Source organism: Clarias gariepinus, chromosome 13, assembly GCF_024256425.1.
Source record: "Clarias gariepinus isolate MV-2021 ecotype Netherlands chromosome 13, CGAR_prim_01v2, whole genome shotgun sequence".
NCBI classification, from domain to species: Eukaryota; Metazoa; Chordata; class Actinopteri; order Siluriformes; family Clariidae; genus Clarias; species Clarias gariepinus.
The window spans coordinates 13,412,526-13,432,286 of NC_071112.1; the positions used below are offsets into that span (position 1 = coordinate 13,412,526).

The 19,761-nt window shown below is 37.4% G+C and overlaps 1 protein-coding gene across 3 annotated transcripts in view; it reads right to left on the reverse strand.

Moving 5' to 3' along the window:
- Positions 1-371: 371 nt before the first annotated feature.
- Positions 372-19,761, reverse strand: part of LOC128535598 (1-phosphatidylinositol 4,5-bisphosphate phosphodiesterase beta-1) — a 49,258-nt gene continuing 29,868 nt past the window's right edge. For 2 of the 3 annotated variants that reach the window (XM_053509602.1, XM_053509601.1), the window contains 20 exons: positions 19,439-19,523; positions 19,152-19,338; positions 17,838-17,914; positions 17,658-17,754; positions 17,480-17,564; positions 17,036-17,160; positions 15,267-15,421; positions 13,825-13,989; positions 13,640-13,739; positions 13,443-13,547; positions 12,878-12,993; positions 10,467-10,602; positions 8,964-9,017; positions 8,539-8,758; positions 8,253-8,433; positions 7,025-7,101; positions 6,853-6,942; positions 6,394-6,451; positions 6,216-6,302; positions 372-684 (listed from right to left, as the gene is read on the reverse strand). In XM_053509602.1, the coding sequence (XP_053365577.1) occupies positions 484-684; positions 6,216-6,302; positions 6,394-6,451; positions 6,853-6,942; positions 7,025-7,101; positions 8,253-8,433; positions 8,539-8,758; positions 8,964-9,017; positions 10,467-10,602; positions 12,878-12,993; positions 13,443-13,547; positions 13,640-13,739; positions 13,825-13,989; positions 15,267-15,421; positions 17,036-17,160; positions 17,480-17,564; positions 17,658-17,754; positions 17,838-17,914; positions 19,152-19,338; positions 19,439-19,523 (2,401 nt within the window). In that variant the 3' untranslated portion in view covers positions 372-483. Of the gene's footprint in view, positions 685-6,215; positions 6,303-6,393; positions 6,452-6,852; positions 6,943-7,024; positions 7,102-8,252; positions 8,434-8,538; positions 8,759-8,963; positions 9,018-10,466; positions 10,603-12,877; positions 12,994-13,442; positions 13,548-13,639; positions 13,740-13,824; positions 13,990-15,266; positions 15,422-17,035; positions 17,161-17,479; positions 17,565-17,657; positions 17,755-17,837; positions 17,915-19,151; positions 19,339-19,438; positions 19,524-19,761 lie in introns of those variants that run through there. The other variant, XM_053509603.1, reaches the window with a different exon arrangement.

The following is a 19,761-nucleotide window of genomic DNA, read 5'->3' on the forward strand; positions in this document are numbered from 1 at the left end:
CCTCCATGCCCACATTCATACACACCTTCTTAAAGCTGGTTACCTACTGGCCATACACTTTTGATAAGTATCATGACTTGTGTAGAACATAGTAAATCTGTGACCCAGTCTGTGAAAACCGAGCTATATACAGTATATATATTCTACATACTGTATGATTTATGTAGAAAAAAGTGAATCACAAAAAAAAATGCTTCAACTAGGTTTTTACAGACTAGGTCACATTTGCAAAAAACAATAAATAAATAAATAATAATTTGTCCTATACTGTAATTATTATCATTATGAGATAGCAGTAAACTGTGCACATAATAAATAATGGGTTTATGGGGTTCAAGTGCTGTAAGTGATTGCCTGTATGTTATCCTTTTACCCCAGACCTTCTCTGAAAATGCATTAGCGAACAAAAAAAAAATTACCAATGGCAACTAAATTAGGAAGAGTGCCAGTAGCACGTTGGAAATCTTAGTGATTCACTCTGTTTTAGTCTTTCCTCTCGTCCTCCATATCGTCCTCAGATTGCGCTCCCTTATGACTGAGTTTCTCCAGTGTGCTAGAAGAAGGCAGGGAGTCCTGATCATTCCCATCAGTCTTTCGCTTAGTGGTCTCCTGCACAAACTCCTGTATCTCCTCAGGCAGCCGACGAAACTTGTCCTGATACTCCTGATCCAGTTCGTTCTGAAGCTGTGGACACATCACATCCATTACAAACTCAATTTCTACATGCTGTTAAAGCATCTGCACAGAAAATGCCAATGGCCTTTCGTAGCATTTATACTTGACCTAACATTTATGCAATAAAGCATGAATCAAAATGATCTCTCCCAGGCTGACAGTCTAATCACAAACTTTACAGTCTGTTAAAGGTCACAATAAACATGTCGAGGCGATAATACTGTTTTTTATAGAATAAGCATTTCAGAGCGTGAACTGTTTGCTGGATAAAACCGTTATGAATAATTAATGAAATCAATCTTCAGAAACATTAACATTTTGAAGGACTTAAATGTAGTAGTAATATTTTCAAACACTCCACTGCTGGCAAAAAAAAACAAACAGATTGTAAACTCTGATAGGCATAGAGATGTTACTGAACAGTTTTGACAGTTATACTGTAGGTCAATAATTGGGACATAATGGAAATAACCTTATTTCTGGAAAATGCCCAAAATGCTTTATAAGCATTTTTTTCCCAATAATTTAGTTTCTCTTATTTATGTATTCTGTTTCTTTAAAACATAGTTCTTATTTTTTTCAAAATCTACATTCCCCTCAGCAACACTAAACTGGCCACGTTTACTGTCACCCAAATACTGACCATAAACACATGTTCCCATTGACTTGCACCCTTTAAATATGGACTCTCATCACAAGAAACTTTGCAAAGTAACACTCAGTGTTTCATAACCTGAACTTACAAAGCCCTTCATCACCTGTCTAATATTCTGTTTTTTTGTGAGGCTGGAATTTCGATTCTGGTTTGCTAATCAAAGTAGTAACCTAACAGGAGATAAAAGTCAAGTCAAAGGTTTAATGTGTGCCATTTCCATTGGCTGATCAGATCACCCGTGTTGGCTTGTATGATTTTTAGTCTTAAATTTATTTTTCAATAATAAATGATTTCATCATCAAATTACATCAACAAATTTCATTCCAAATAGCCCACTGAAATATCTCACCAATACCTGTTTATTTGAAACTCTTTCCTGCACTTGATGCTTGTTTCAACCTCTCAAAGACAACAGTTCTGCTATCTCAATACAATGCTTGATTATTACTGAGATTTAATTCTGGTACTCTTAGGTAATTACATTTTAAGTAAAAAAAACTTTTTTTTAAGTAATAGTTGCAAATCTCAAATCACTTCTTCTATCATGTAGCCAATAAATGTATGTTATATACTGTAATAAAAAAGACAAGTTTAAACTTAATCCAATCGACTTTATCTAAGTCGTAAAAACTCTCAAGTATAAGTATCTGAAGTATTTATATATATATATATATATATATATATATAAACAGTGTAGGTATCTAGATATCTGCATGTATCTGAAGTAGGATAATCTGTGTGGAACTTGTGAATGAGCACTGCTACTGTATCTGTAACTCAGTAAAATATTGCACTGTATTATTCATCATTAGGCAACAACTTGTATAAGATTGGGCATCCAATTCACTTCCCTAGAATGCGTTAACTTTATCTAACTTTCTTATTTAACTAAGAAAGGTCAGCCAATTTGCTAATGTTACCTAGCTACAGTACAGCTACACCTAACCTAGCTTGTTAAATTAGCATCTTTAATTTCTGTATCTTACATTAAGGTCTCTCCATAAGTCAAATTCTAGCTAATGATAAATATTGCTTAAGGATTATCATGCATTTCCTTACAAAGACTAGCTAAAATTATTTTTGAAAGATAATCCTACAGATACCTTTCAATGGAAGCAGTCTCACAGCCTAGGCTAGACCTACTGGGGAAAGTTTTGCCAGGCCATTCTTGATTAAAGACGGTTCCAAGACATTATAGATTTGTCAATGTGTCAATAAAATTTATCATAAATAAATTCAAATTAACCTGCTCCCTTTGTTTTTTTAACATTTACATTTTACATTATATTTACAATTATCCAGTTCAGATTACAGATGTGCTAACACAAACACACACACCTGGATTTCTACAGCATACTGATACTGCTGCTAGTTGTCAAATGTAAAGCAATTTGTTCATTGTAAATGTCAAATACTGGTGACAGCAGCACTGGGAACAGAAGTGCTTGTGGGTACCCTGAGGCCTACAGGACCCTAGGGAACGCGATACATCTAGATAATACAGCAGTACAGCTCCTGAGACTCTGGAACTTAACAGCACTTATTATTGTAACAATATCTAACATGTTTCTCATGGTACAAAAGCTCATGCACTGAAGCCTGTAGATACCTTATGTTTTGATCCTTCTTACACGTCATCATAGTATTCTAAAGGATATTATTTGTGGTTTTTGTCACTCACTCACACTCTATACCGCTTTATCCTGTGATTCAGGGTCACAGGGACCTGGAGCATATCCCAGGAGACTTAAATTCCATATCTTATGTTTGTATAAATTGCACTGCCACCTAATTCTACTATAGGTTAATATTCAATTCTGTCAGGCTGTACATAAATGTTTGTAATTAGTCTTGTCTTGATGCTGATAAATTCTCAATTATAGTTGGTCAAAAGATGTTGGTTCATTGATTAGTAACAGGAGCTCTCAATCAACCCTAATTAAAATGATAGAGTTTTATTAAGGCTTTTCTTCTAATAAATTTGAGTTTCTTTATTAACAACCGATTTACTTAAGCTTATATGGAAGATGCTCAGTATAACAGATAACTAATAACAAATACTGTAAGCAACATTTCTGTGACTGTAAGAGGTACATTTTTTCCTTTAAGTTTTCAGCTACAGGAAAGTCTGCTATACAAAGGTCCTGTCTTTGGCTTCTCAGAGGCTAGTGGCATAGTTTTGTTTTATTAATTTCAAGAAACATGAATACATAATAGGGTGTGGAGTAAGTGGAGTAGTAATTAGCACTGTCGCCTTGCAACTCTAGGGTCCGAATTTGATTCCCAGCCAGGTTCAAATCTTTTTTTGAGTTTGCATGTTCTCCCCATGCTTGGTGGGTTTTCTTTAGGTACTCCCTGTTTGCTCCCAAAGACCTGCAGATTAGGCTAATTAGCATTCCCAAATTGCCCATAGTATGTGAATAAGTGTGTGTGTGTGTGTGTGTGTGTGTGTGTGTGTGCGTGTGTGCACTGCAATGGAATGGCACACTGTCCAGGGTGTCCTGGGATAGGCTCCAGCCCCCCCGTGACCCTAAATACAGGATTAAGCGGTATAGACCATGAGTGAGAGAGTGATCAACACATAATAACTGGCCAAAAATGTTGGTACCCCTAAAATTTTTTCAGAAAATCAAGTATTTTTCACAGAACAGTATTGCATTAACACGTTTTGCTATAAACGTTTATTCTTAGTGTGTATTGGAACAAAACAAAAAAAAGGAGGGGGAAAAAAAGCTAATTTGACATAATGTCACATAAAACTCGAAAAATGGACTGGACAAAATTACTGGCACCCTTAAATTTATATTTAGTTGCACACCCTTTGAAAAAAATAACTGAAACCAGTCGCTTCCTATAACCATCAATAAGCTTCTTACACCTCTCACCTGGAATTTTGGATCATTCTTCCTTTGCAAACTGTTCTAGGTCACTTATATTGGAAGGACGCCTTTTTCTAACAGCAATTTTAATATCTCTTCTCTAAATGGGATTTAGATCTGGACTCACTCCAGCGCTTTGTTGCCATCTATTTCTGGGTGCTTTTTGATGTATGTTTGGGGTCATTGTCCTGCTGGAAGACCCAAGATTTCAGACGCAAACCCAGCTTTCTGACACTGGGCCCTACAGTGCGACCCAAAATCCTTTGGTAATCCTCGGATTTTATGTTGCCTTGCACACAGTCAAGGCACCCAGTGACAGAGGCAGCAAAACAACCCCAAAACATCTTTAAACCTCCACCATATTTGACTGTAGGTACTGTGTTCTTTTTTTTTTTTTTTTGTAGGGCTTATTCCGTTTTCGCTAAACAGTAGAATGATGTGCTTTCACCAAAAAGTTCTATCTTGTTCTCATCTGTTTACAAGACTGATTTTGGCTTACTCAAGTACATTTTTGCTAACTGTAGTTCTTCTTTTTTATGTCTCTGTGTCAGCAGTGGGGTCCTCCTGGGTCATTTCATTTAAATGTCGACGGATAGTCCGCGCTGACACTGATGCTCCCTGAGCCTGCAGGACAGCTCGTATTTCTTTGGAACTTGTTTGGTGCTGCTTATCCACCATCCGGACTATCCTGCGTTGCAACCTTTCATCAATTTGTCTTTTCCGTCCACGCCCAGGGAGATTAGCTACAGTGCCATACTGTAGGTTGCAAACTTCTTGATAATGTTGGACAAAGGCAAATCTGGATCTCTGGAGATGGACTTGTAACCTTGAGATTGTTGATATTTTTCCACAATTTTGGTTCTCAAGTCCTCACACAGTTATCTTTTCCTCTTTCTGTTGTTCATGCTTAGTGTGGCACACACAATGCAAAGTCTGCAAAAGTGAACTTCTCTCCTTTTTATCCGCTTTCAGGTGACACATTTTTATATTGCCCACACCTGTTACTTGCCCCAGGTGAGTTTAAAGGAGCCTTACATGCTTAAAACAATCTTTTTTATCCACAATTATGAAAGGATGCCAAAAATTTTGTCCAGCCTATTTTTGGAGTTTTGTGTGACATTTGTCAAATTTGCTTTTTTCATCCTTTTTTGTTTTGTTCCATTACACACAAAAGAAATAAACATCTGTATAGCAAAACATGTATTAATGCAATACTTTTCTGTAAGAAATACTTGATTTTCTGGAAAAATTATGGGTGTGACAACAGTTTTGGCCATGACTGTATAATCAATATTTTCCTGTATCAGAATGCCCCATCGTGGTTCAGTCCTAATTTAATGTTATTTTTTAACTTTCTATTGAATGTATTGAGTGAACTTCCACTCACTGAAAACTTAAGATATGACTTGAGTGTAAACTTAATTTCTCCACAATGGCTATAAAATATGCACACATCTTCAGCCTCATGATGCAACAAGTGCTAAATGTGCTGTAACAATACATACTGTAACAAACAGCCGATATGATGCACTAAACATGTTAACTCATGCTAATTTTCATCATTTGATGAATGTTTCTTCAATAATTATAATAGTATTTAAATGGCATTAAAATAATCAGTGATTTTTGTGGATACAGGGAATACGTGTACAAAAGGAAGCAAGAGAAGTGATGGCTCTGTGCCAGTCACATTCTTTTACACCAAACTCATCAAACCATACAGTATCTTAAAAGTACTTGCTTTGTACACTGGGGCAAAGAAATGTTGGAATAGAAAAGGGCCTTTCCCAAACTGTTGCCACAAAGTTGAAAGGATAGCATTGTCCAAGATGTCTTGGTACACTATTACCAAGATGTAATACAAGATGTATTAAAATAATAATAATAAGGGGCCTGATTAAAACACCTGAATTTAATAATTAACAGGTTTGTCCAAATACATTTATCCATAGTGTCTAAAGGGAACCTTACACGAATGCAAAGAGATCAAAAAATGATGTGCATACCTTAGGTTTTTCTTCAATGATTTGTTGAAGAATGTTCTTATGGTTCTCTGTGAGCTTTTCATGTCTTTTTGTCTGAGCATCTTCCAGCTGTCCAAAGAATATAAAAATAGAAAAAGTCATGTCAGCTGTTTTTGGGTTTATACTGACAAACACCTCTGTGTGACTGGATATCTCTTACCCTTTTAATATGCTGTACCACTTCATTTACATACGACCTGTTGATCTCCAGCTTTTCTCTAAAAGCACAGACATTTAATAACAACAACCATTTGGACAGGCTAATAAATGCACTTGGCAGCTCAAAGCGATAATGTGTCTGGTGCCAGAATATATTACGTGACAAATCTGGTGATGTCTGTCACATGTCTGGTGGAGTGTTTTCATTCTCATAAGGCTACAAAATTTGTTCGAATGTAAAATACTATACCAGGTGTTAATTTTAGTTAAAATGTTTATAAGAATAATATTTTAAACAGTGTTTATAGAAATCAGCTGTTAATCTGTCTCTTGGACACATTTAGTCTTTCACTGCCCTCTACAGGATGTTATCTGCATTGCTACAATGACCTTCTGTTTAGTACAGAACAGCCTTTTATTTTTATTTGTTCCTGAGATTCGACTCAAAATCTTTACTTACTCCTCTGTCAAGTGTTTCTCTTTTGATTTGGCTTCATTTAGCTTCTCCTGCCTTTTCTTGTCCATTCTCTTTTTCAGTTCTTTCTTTTCTCTGTGGACATTAAGAAATCAGTAAGGCCCATGCTGGGACTAAACTAGGCATCGTCTTTATGTTTTATTCATATCAGGCTTACTTTTCACACAAGTCTTTCAGTTTCTTGATTTGGTTGCTTTGACTGTCTTCAGCTAGCAGCGTTAGTTTCTCCATTAGCTGTGCAATATATATGGCAAACTGTAGTTAAACATTTAGGTTCAAATATCACAGGGTGTTTTACTCTATACTAGAGGAGTTCAAGTCAAACTGGGACTTCGGATTGTGCAGAATAACAGAACACAATTATGAAGTAGCTACATTTATTTCTCAATATAATCCACTACTACATTTACCCCAGTCTCTGGACAATCAAGTGTCATTTTCCCAACACATTACTCTAACCTTACTCGCTCTTATTGATTTCTTCAGACGAATCGACCAATTTTTTCCACACAGGCTACTTAGGTGCTTGTTCAATCCCTTATTAGTTTAAGACTGGACTAGTGCAGCTCATTCCTCTGCCTCTGTCCACCATTCTTCTTCTGCAGCTGCACGGCTTGTTTTCAACCTTCCCAAATTCTGGCACTGGCTTCAAAACACTAAAGCTTGTTTACAAAAGCTAAAAACTACCCAGCACCTACTTACCTCTCAGCTCTAACCACACCCTGCACCGCACTCTTTTTCTTCCGATTCTCCAGCACTGCTTGAATGGTTTTACCAATTTTCAAGGATTAAAGAAGACATGCATCTAGCACCCAGTTCTGGCACCCAGGTGGTGGAATGAACTTTCTCTAGACATCATTAGAGCCAGGTCACTGGCAATCTTTAATCAACCACTAAGACCTATCCGTTTCTTAAATATTTGGGTTAATTCCTCACTCCCACCAAAAAAAGAAGAAGAAAATAAAAACTGATGGTAGTTAGTAAGATTCTATCTAATAATGGAAACTTCAAAGCACTTTTTTAAGTCGCTGTGGATAAGAGCTTCTGCCAAATGCCTAAATGTTAATGTAAATGTAATATAAATCTCATACAAGTTTTACTAGTATTTGGATAGCATCAAGGCAGACGGTTTTCTCAGAAACCATGATCAGACATCCTGAGCTCCGAGCCACCTCAGTCAGGGTCTTATTCATGGATGTATGACCTTTTTTAAAACACGTTCACCATTCAAATGTTTTACTGCAGTAGAGTCTCATCATTATATTGTGTCTTCTGCTCATCAGATGACAAGTCCCGATTTGACTTGAATGCCCCTCATAAATTTATTTATATATAATTGATTCTGTACAAATGAAAATCCTGATATGAAGATATATCCACTTTACCTGCTTGATGTGTTCTTTTTTCAGGTATTTCTCACTGTAATACTGTTCCTGCCGCAGGTTGAGAAGCTGCTGCTGCTGCTGTTCTTTGAGCTCACCCAGTTTCTGTCCACTCTCCTGGTCCAGAATTGCCAGCTCCTGTTCGAAAAAGGAGGCACCATGCTCCGGACTGGAGGAGAGACACCTGAAGAATAGAGCTCGTATGTGAAGTCCATCCTCTTCCCAGTTACACAGAATGTATACTTTTGCACTTTTAAGAGGGAAACTTGAACAGAGAATGGAGACCTACCTCTTCTTACCATCTCGTTTTGCAGATTTCTGCAGAACAGCTCTTCTTCGGAGGTAGTCATGCTGGAATTCATTGTACTTGGCGGTATGCTCCTTAATAAGTTCTGTAGTTTTTTTGTGATGTTTCTTTACCAGCTCTTTCATTTCTTTATAATGTCTTCTCTGTTCCCTGACAAACACCTTCTGTTGCTTCAGCTCCTCCAATGTCTGAGCATCCATCTCTAAGATGGGAAAAGGTTTATAAAGTAAAAAAATCAAATAAAGATGTACGTATTAGCTTTAAGGTACAGTAAAGCCAAAATGTTATGTTGTTGTTGTTGAGTATTTATTGTGGTATACTAATTGTATTATTCTTGTCTTATGGTGGGGCAAACTATACATACAGATAATTAGGAATGCTTAATAGTGATGGTGTGTGGTACTGACCAGTAAGGACACTGTGTATAAGGTCTTCAGTCTTTGCTACAGATTTAGCTGAACCTAAAAGACACAATACACCACAACAGGTAATATTTATAAATATTAAAGTTGATTATTCTACGTCTTCAGCACTAGATTCAATGTTCATGTGATACGTACAGTACTGTGCAAAAGTCTTAGCACAAAAATATTATATGCTGTACCCATTTTGTTATATGTGTTTTTCATGTCTGCATAATTATGTATAAAATCATTCAGTATTTCCATATGTAATTTAAAAATTAATAAATAAATAACATTACGGGAGAATACATACATGGTGTAAAGAAAAAAATATAGTACAAGACAGACCAGTTTTCAGAAGGAAACAAAAAATCTAATGTAAAAAACTGGGATTTGCATAAAAATAGAAAGGAGCGAGTGTGACAATGTTATCAGAAGAACTCATATTCTCCAGCAAGGTCAGTAAAACCTAACAACTATTTTACTTAAAGTACTGTGCAAAAGTCTTGGGCACATACAAAAATATGGCATAAGCAAAATATGCTTCTGAAAACATTTCTGCCTAAAAGAAACTTCTATAAAGAGTAATACAATAAATTCAATATTTGGAGTGAAAACTCTTTGCTTAATATCAGGAGTTTTAGACACAGATTTGTGCAGTTTTATAAGAAAACAGCTGTTAGATTTTACTGAGCTTGCTGGAGAATATAAGTTCTTCTGGTAACTTTGTCACACTCGCTCCTTTCCATTTTTTTGGCAAATCTCAAGAGCGTACATTAAGTTTTTTGTTTCCATCTGAAAACTGGTCTGTCTTGTGCTATATTTATATAGCCATGAGTATATTCTCCCGTAATGTTATTTAGTTATTAAATTATATATGGAAATACTGAAAGATTTTGTACATAATTTTGCAGACATGATGAACATATATAACGAAATTGGTGCCTAAGACTTTTGCACAGTACTGTATATAACCAGATTTTTATAGTACTGTGCCAAAGTCTTTAGACACCCCTAATTTTTTTCATATTAATTTAAATGTATTTTGTAATGTAAATTATGTACAACAAATTAAAGAAATGGGAACAAATGTTTTATTATGAGAGGCTGCAAAGTGCATAAGCATACAATTAAAAAAATTGGTTGTTTATCGACCTCAGCAGCAACTTAATTTGCCCTCTCATCTGTGCCAACCACTCGGCATTCAATTTGAAGGGTTATGCTTAATTGATTCATAGGTCACGGTGTGACTTAAACAAAAAACATTCCTCTGAAAATGGTCAGGTGCATGAGAGCCAAAACAGTGCTTCCATTAAAAAATTATTTTCGAGACTACTTTGAAAAATGCAAGATAGTCTGGCTCTTTGGAAGCAAAATATGAAGCATTATATACAGTGCTAAAAATATTCAGCACTGTATATAATGTCAGAAATAAGAAATCAGTGGGGCTATATTTATTATCTATGTTGTTTGATGTTGGGATAGTAATAAATTCGGTGTTGTTACCTGTAGACTGGGGCTGGGTGCTGTGCTGAGACGTTGGTTTCGGCATTGCACTTAATGTGTGACTCAAGCCATTCTCCACTGGTGCAGGTTTGGGCTCGCTCTTTGCCTCTGAAGTCTGTTCAACACCCGACTCAGCCTGAGAAACAAGAGTTGATAAAGATGTTTTATCAAGAAAGGATTGTCTTTGAGGCACCATTTTTTAAAAATTACTTGTTCTTAACAACACTTTTGTAAATTGGTATAATGTTCCACATTACAGATCATGTCCAAAAACATAAAAAGGTAAAACAATCTTTAAAGGTTTAAGGTCATATGCAGTTTATAAGTTGAGAAATGCAACAGAAAAGCATTCATCCTCAAACAGGAAATTGCAAGTTGATGCCACTGCTGATGATGCCACAGACACCTTTGGCACATGGAGCACAGTTTGCTGTGCTCTTACACCGATCTGTACAATATTAAGACCACCAAGGGGAATTAAAAAAAATTGATTATTAATTATGTACCAGTAAATGGGTGCCAGGATCAAGAGCACCCGAGTCTCATCTATTCCCGTGGAAAGCAAAGGCTAGCCTGTCCTGTTTGATTCCAGTGTAAAACGAATTGATGAAAAAAGTCATTGCTGGCCACAGAAAAGACATACACGATCACCCAGTGCATCACCGTCTGCCTATCATGGCATACACCAGTGATGGACGGAGTCTATTTTTCTCTCGCTCCTCATTCACTCTGCAGGCTAACTTAGTAGACAGTGTTCAGGTGTGCAAATGGGTGGAGCCGCTAGATCAGGCATGGCTGGTAAAGGATCAATGTTAATGGACCTTTGTCTTTCTTCATGTTATAAAAAAAAAAATGAGAAGAGTGTCATGCGAGTGGCATGATCTCATGCCCCGCAGGGACTTTAAAGGTACTGTAAGAACTTAATGCAGCCGTTTGATCACCACTTTAGGGACAGCCACGAGAGGACTGAATGAGCTCCTCACCTGCCACCATTGCTTGCCAGCCTCATGAACGCATGCCATCTGGGGCCTGCCTCTCGTGGGTCGCAAGTGCACTCCCTCTAAACTTTTCTCCCCTTCTTACCTTCTTTATTAAATTCCTTTCATTTTCCCATTTTTCCAAGTAAAATTACCTAATTTTTCCCATTAGACCTCGTCTGTGTCAGTGGTGCAACCTGTGCAAAAGATCTTACACTGCCGTATATAGGGCTCAGCAGGCAAAGAGTTTAAGGTTGTTGATCTGGCCTCCAAATTCCCCTGATCTGAAACTGACCGCATCCATGGAATGCGTCAGACAAACAATTTTGACCCATGGAGGCCCCACTCCGCAACCCAAAGCACCTAAACGATCTGCTGCCACCATCCTGGTGCCAGACATGACAGCACACCACCAAAAGTCTTAATGAGTCATGCCCCAAGGGCCAGAGCTGCCCAGATGGCAAAGGCAAACCCTACACAATATTGGGCTTGCTGATTTCATTATGGCTTTATAGTTTCATTATGGCTGATTGGTGTAAAAGGAGAGAAACAGCATATTCTCTCTCATCTTCACAATCACAGTAATACTAGCCAATCATAGGTGTCTGTGAGCTTATGTATGCAGAAGAAAATTCTTCTGCATGTAGAAGGGATACAAGTGTGTAACTCTGCCCTATGACGTAGCATGAGCTACAGCTCTGAAAGATGAATTGCTGGCATATGGCTTTCCATATCTCAGAGGAAGCATGTGTTAGACTTCACCTTCCTCCGTCGGTAGCTGTCATAACACAGCGGCGAGCAGAGAGCGTGGGTGGGAATTAAACAGATGACCAAACCGGGAGAAAATTGGGCAAAAACAAAAAGTCATCATTTATAACTAAAATAAAGCCCTTTTTTTTGTAAAATCATTGTGACAATCACTGACCATTATTTTAATTCATTGAGAACCTAATTTAGTTTATAAAAAATGGCACCGATTAACACAATGTTAGGAGATTTCCTCTTATTACGGTAGCAACAGCTTGGAACAAAGAATTCAACCTGACAGTGTAATATAATTTCAATTAGTACATTATTAATAAGTGATTATATAAAGACATTTTTAGCAGTATGCACAAATAAATACGGTGATTTACAGTAGATGTACATATAGGGTACAGTATAACAAAGGAAAAAAAAGTGTCTTTTAGGATTTCTTAGGTCGTTAAATGAACCAAGATTAAATCAATATAATAGTTTGAATCACGATCTCAACATCTAATATTTCAAGAAAAATAAAAAAGGCACAGCAAGTGTACAAATTCATTTAACTGACATATTTTTAAGAGCTCCCACATCCACTCTTATTATTCTGTAAAAATGAGCTGTGAAGTGAACTTGTAGTGAACTATGTAAATCTGGAGGTGATACGGTTCAGTCGTAGACAGGCCCCACCTCTTTGGCATCTTTCTCCTCCTCTCCTTCTTCTAACGTCAGAGCAGCCAGCTGCTTGGATCTCTGCTCCATTAAGTTGACGTATCTAATGGGGTTAGACAGGGCCTCTATGACATCTGTTCCAATAAGAAATGCACAGTCAGTCGTCGCAGGCATGGCAAATTTCATCCAGACTCCCAATTTATCATTATTTACATACACACTGGCATCACATTTTTTTCCCCTGCTGTCTCCCTAGAATGTTATCTGCCTCGGTGGTGACGTCACTGCCGACCCCTGTGGGGGGACTAAGCGTTCCTCCAAACAAATGTGTTAAATGCTGTTGAAAAGCCAATTGCACCTGTAAACCCCAACGGCATAAAACACCTGACGTAAACTCGCACGTACTGCCGGGAAGCACAATTCTCGTTGGTCTCTATATTTCACAGCTTCTGGATCACACCTTTAGCTAAAGGCTCCATTGCTAAAAACTGCCACACTGTAATCATGATGGAATTTCACATTAGCACAATAGGTTGAAGAGTAAAGGCAGGTAATTATTATGTGCTAATTTGATACTACTTGCCTGCAAAGGTGTCTGGCACATAATCTTTCACTTCAATATACACGAATATAGCTGGAAGAGTGAGCGACTGGTTTTTCTCATTTCTTAGGCCAATATACCGGTAACCTGTAACAACAACAAAGCTCATATAAAAACATTTTTATCACATAATTATGTGTAACTCTAAATCTGGTTAAGCAGAGAAAGCCGAGCTCCACCTGGTCGAATGGCTGATACAGGAATTAACCGATGACCTATGAACTTTCCCCCTTCCTCAAATACGGCTATTCTTATTGAGGCAAGAGTCGGCAGAACCACCTGTCAAAGAAGGCAAAAACAAAAGAAACATGATGTAGTTTACAGCCACAGACTTTATCTGACTCATCTGAATGAGATGATCTACCTTTTTAAAGACAATTGGCTCTTCATCCCAGACAGGGTTGATGGCGTTGTTCTGGGACGTCTTTGTTTTGAATGCTTTCCGTCTCGTGTCAACTGGGAGCCCAAACATGTCAATCTCCACATACACCCCGACTTTCTTGTCAGTAAGGAACTGTCCGGATATGATCTGATCGAACAAAACAGGAAAAAGGCTTCGCAATATATTTTTTATGTATTGTAACATATATACAACTTTCTAAGTATACTTGTTACCTTGTTACATATAATATGTTGATATGAAGCCAGATGTCACTTTTATTGATTATGTCTATAATCATATAAGTACAAAATCCAAGTACCCATGTGCAGGACACATTTCCTGCCTTTGTGTAGTTGTTTGACCTGTGCTTTTTCAACACCGGTTTAAAATAAATATATGTTTGGACAATATATGCATTTACTCATAGCAGGAAATCACACAAATAAAGCTCCAATCTCAGTGTTTGAGCCGCAGTTGTGAACCAGTGGTAGTACAAGGGCTGTTACAAAAGTAATGCAAAAGCTGGAAATATATTTTTCATATTCAAGCGGCATTATACTATAGATTATTCAAATTGCAAAATTTAATAGAATAAATCTCCTCTATACAAAGGATCAACATAGTGACCAACACAAGCAACTACAGTATCTGCACCATCTTTAAACCCTGCTCACGAATCCTCTTTGAAAATCCCCATTGTTGCAGTTGATGGTTCCCCAATGCACTACAGAATTTACAGAGATGACACCATTGACAAGTGCAATGTGCACAGATGGATGCAACTGCAACAAAGGGGATTTCAAAGAGGATTTGACAGTTGGGTTCAACAATGGTGCAAATGTATAGCTTGTGATGGAGAAACTTTGTCTACAGGAAAAATTACAGAAACGTGTTACTCAACCAACAGTTTAAACAATCTATGTCAGTTAATTAAAAGATTATGCCCACTAGGGCATTAGTCTTTACATTAATTAAAAAACCTGTACGCAAAATAATGGCTGTATTTCCTTTTTTTACTAGCAATATGTGCTTGAGTTTTATCCAACATGAATATGAAGGCAATTAAAATTACATATATAAGGCATATTTTAGTTTTATCAACTCCCACTCCTCTTCGCAAACCTCAAATTTGTGATGATGTCATGGTCTGGGACGTAATACTAACACCACTTTCAACATTTTTTTTTAATAATACAGTATTAATACATTTCTTTGATCCAAACACACCTATGAGGAATTCAAATGATATTAATGTTTCAGTAATTCAGTAATTTTAGTAGTTTCTAGTGTTGTTGATTGTGTATACTGTAAATAAGTGCTACTTATACCATGCTACAAAGCTTTTCTAGCCATCGTGCTAAATTACCAAAGTGATTCAAATGAACAAAACAGACATCACAAACATTGTACCATAGGACACTAACCTTTATTGATAGCGTATTGGCTACAATGCCATCCACAGTGCTTTCTGTGAAGGGGTCAAAGTTTTTATCCGGTCGCCTCATGAACTCAGGTTTAAGCCTGTAGCCACTCTTCCCATTATACTCATACATGCCCAAGTTCAGCTGCATGGACAGATCTAGGTAACAAACAAAGACACACAAAACATTCAGTTTTTCAGCTACAATGAAATGATGTCTTTTTTGTAGATCTAAATCTACAATGTAGGTAAGGGGCTGTGGCAGCATACTGTAGGTGTTTTCAAAAATCAGTCATAGACATTGTGAAGGTACAGTAGGTCACACCAGCAGGTAATGTATGATAATTCTTATCTGCATACTGTATGATAAAGTTTAGCTTACTTATGTGTGCTTTGTTAGTCTTCTCGTGAGAATACTGTGAATGGGAGAGTGAGAAAGCTGAGATAAACCCGAACTATTTGAGTGTTTCCACAAGAACGAAAGTGCTAAAAATCATTTGTAGATGAATAAAAACCCAAAAAGGGAAGCAAGAAAGACTGGACAAGAGGTTCTCTGGTGATGCCGAAAACCCTAGAGAAGGACCCAGAGACTGTCGTGGAAAACTCTCCGCTCAGTGAGAATCCAACTTACCTGATAAATTGGATTCAATACACAAGTTGTCCTTGATTGCTTTTAGTGACTTTCTGACAAAAGCTTCTCTGAGAGACAAATTTATCTTCTGCAACTGAAAGGACTTTCCCCTTGTACTGCATGAGATCAGGAAGAGCAAGTTCAGATCAACCCGCTGCATTTCCACAGTTTTTGATGCACCTTCAAGAAGCTATGGTCAGAAGTTAAAGTGGTATTCCTACAACATACCTGTAGATGGTGATGAGGGAAGCAGTTAGCAGGCAGTGGTAGCAAATGCAAAAGAGTATTGACCTCTTTACTCTGGAACAGTGGTTTGGAACAGGCTTTTCAATGCGGGTTTTAAGCATTTTTAAAAGTGGTGTTGGATATACTAAACCAGTCCACATGTTTCTTGTGGATATAAAAAAAGCTTCCGATCATGTGCCATGACAAGTTTGTAGGAAGTATTTGGTTTTCCAATAGCGTTTTCGTCTTCACGCTGTCTGGTCTTTGCCTGAGTGATAGTTGCCTTGACATTCTTGGGATTACGTCAGAACCATTTAAGTTGGGTGTCGTTGCCCTTCAAGGATGTGTCTTGTCTCCATGGAAGTAGCATCTACCTTATTTTAAAAGTTATCTCAATCTGTCTGGGCTCTGTCAAAAATCAACCTCTACCTGAATACTGCTGAGCAAGGAGGCTGGGATGATGGCCACACATTCTTCTCTGAGAACATAAGTTTTTCCCTGAAACATGTGGGATGTTTCTGTCAGGTGAGATGAGATCTTACCCCAGTGGATGATCTAAAGTACTATATGATCACATTTAGTGATGGAAAAAGTCAAGAGTAAATTTGACAAATGGATCAGGGCAGCAGTGTTAGTCTGGAGTGGTAAGGTGAAGCTCACAAAATAGGGTCAAAAGGAGCTAGATAATGTGGTTCAGGCACCCAATAAATATACTTTGAGCCAAATTCTACTAGTGCTGCACCTGCTGGATTGATTATATCTCACAGTTGACTTGGGAACATTTAGAAACCCTCTAGGAGGAGCTGAAATCTGTGACTGGGGGGTATGAGTTTTGGGCTTTTCAATCTGTTGCCACTTCACTAGAGGATGTTTACGATAAAATACAGAAGAAGACTTAAGAAATCAACTGGGTTTACCTATTGTCTGAAAGTTCAGTGCAACCAGCTGGCAGCCTGCGTTCCAAAACACTTGAGGCATGTAGTTGGAGGAGTCGACTCGAGTGCCCTTGGGGTAGATTCTACTGAGCTGAAGCTTGTTGTATCTTAAAGAATTTGGTTAAGGAATTAATTGATGTAAATGAATTCTTTTCACAGGTACAAATCCCTCAATGTAAAGATGTTTTTATCCAAAACATGTACAGTATAAAACATTATAGCATTCAATCGAAGGAATATGATCATTTATCATTCTAACTGATTACAGCTCTGACTTTACTCACATATCTGCTTAATTTGGTAACAATTTATTCATAAATATTTTGATACACACCACATATATTTAGATACCCCAAGGGTTAAAGCAAGATAAAACAGAAGTGGAAGTAACTTTTAACTGCGGAATTTAGTGAATATAAAAGATACTCCACAAACTCCACAGGAGTCTTGGTGAGCTGCTCCAGGGCCTTTGTCTCCACAAATGACGACATTTGATAACTGCGGTTGACCTCTGAAAACATGATGGAAAAGGCATCAGCGAGTACATCACATTAACAAATTAGGCCAAATGAACGAGCCCAACATAACAAGTAGTTCTGCTCACTTTTGGAAGTCTCAAAGGAGTGAAACTTAGTGGGTTGAATGTAATTAACTAGAGTGGACATTTCTTCAGTAGCGAACGCCTCGGATCCTGCTGTACCCTGTAGTAGAGAATCCCATATACAAATATATTAGCTGATAAATCTTTAAATTTGATATGAATGTGATAAAGAAGTCCACTTACCTCATCCATTGACTTCTTACAGTCATCATCATCGTCGTCTTCATCTTCATCATCCTCTGCTTCCACTTCTGTGGCAGCTAAGGAACACCAGTAAATAGTGTTTCAGGACAATAAAATATACTGATATAAACCTAAGGTGTGTGTGTGTGTGTGTGTGTGTGTGTGTATGTATGTGTCTGTGTGTGTGCAAATCTGTAAGCACATTATGTGTGGATACTCAAATACATCATACATGAGCACTTACATTCATCACCCTTAGAGCAGTTTCATTGAATTTTATTTTATGTAATTTAATTTTTTATTTGCACTGATCTTTTTTTTCTACTCTACATGCCTTAAATTGCCCACTGGGGATAAATATTGAATTTAATAGTTTTATCCAACATGTGCATGGAGGAACAAGGGAGGAAAGTGGGCACTGGAAACTGATGGGTTAAGTGTGGATTAAAAATACTTATGAAGGTACATTCAATGACATCCATATCATCACTGGTTAGAACTGATAGCGTAATTTAATAATGACTGTGGACTGTATTGATTGATAAATGTGTGTATTGATCGGTAAATGGACACCAGCCCTAAAATGTCCAATTTGAACTTGTACACTTTCATGCATTCACCATTATCACTTTGGTTACATCATTACTCTTTGAACCTAGGGAAAAACCAATATAACATTCTACAGTGCTTTGCAAAAGTATTCAGAGCATACGCATTATGTGACAACACGGCACACTTTTCATTATTCATTTTTATTTGTAAAGAATTTTGAAAATTATTTATCATTTTCATTCCCCTTCACATTTGTTTGTGTTGGTCTGTCAAATAAAATCCCAACAAAATACATTTATGCATGTATTTGTAAGTTTAAGGGGTAAGGAATACTTTTGCAAGGCACTGTAAATTGACGGTAAGATTATTCTGCGCTGTTCTTCTGAGCATATTATAAATCATACACCTAGCCTGTAAAAACAACTGACAGCTGAAACAATGTCAGGCCCATCAACAATGTGTTTCTCCTGAAGATGAAATAAAGCCACTAATGGTTATTTAGCATACACACCGGTAATAGCAAAGTATTCCTTGTAATCCAAGTTACGAAAGTAATAGTGTGCAATAGCACAGTTATTTCTACACTTCACACCCCACCAGATGGCGCTATAAGGATAACAAACAGGGATACAAAAAATGCATACGCCTGAAACAGATGGTGATTGAAAAGTCAATGCTTAGAACAGTCTTCAGGATTCTTTTCTTTACCCTCATGCTTTGGAAATATTAAAAACTAAGCCTTTAATGACATGTTGAGTTCACCTGCAGGCCCAGCACTGGGTGACGATGGCTCGAACACACTGGAGGAGTCACTGTTGGTGTTCGAGGCTTGCTCTGACAGCTTCTTCTTTGTGCTTCCATCAGGTGGTTTGGGGTGAGACTTTTTGTTCTTGATGAGGATCTTTCCCATGAGTTCATGTGGACTGGGCAGTGGAACACCTGCCTCAAGCTAAAAAAGAACACAGGAACAACAATTTACTTACATTCTGTCCTCACTATGCACTTTTAGGGTAATAGTGTGAAAAGAATCCTGAACATGATTTACATACTGGATATTTCTCAAGTGGCTCAGTTAAAAGGGCATCTCCAAAAATTGATCTGCAATATTCCGCCATCTTGGCTTGCTGTTTCGGACTGCAATGACAAACAGAAAAAAAAAATCTAATTAAGAAAGAATGTATAAGCAATGTGATAGGCTTTTACTTTAAGAAGTGTCATAATGAACTGTCAAATCATTACACATTTTCCTGCATACAGCAAGATACGAAGCAGGAACAGTGTGTGGCATTTCAAGAGGGACAAGTGAAAACAATTTGTGCATTACAGACTACACTATAATCATTCTATTCCTTGTTGCCATAGTTGCACTCAG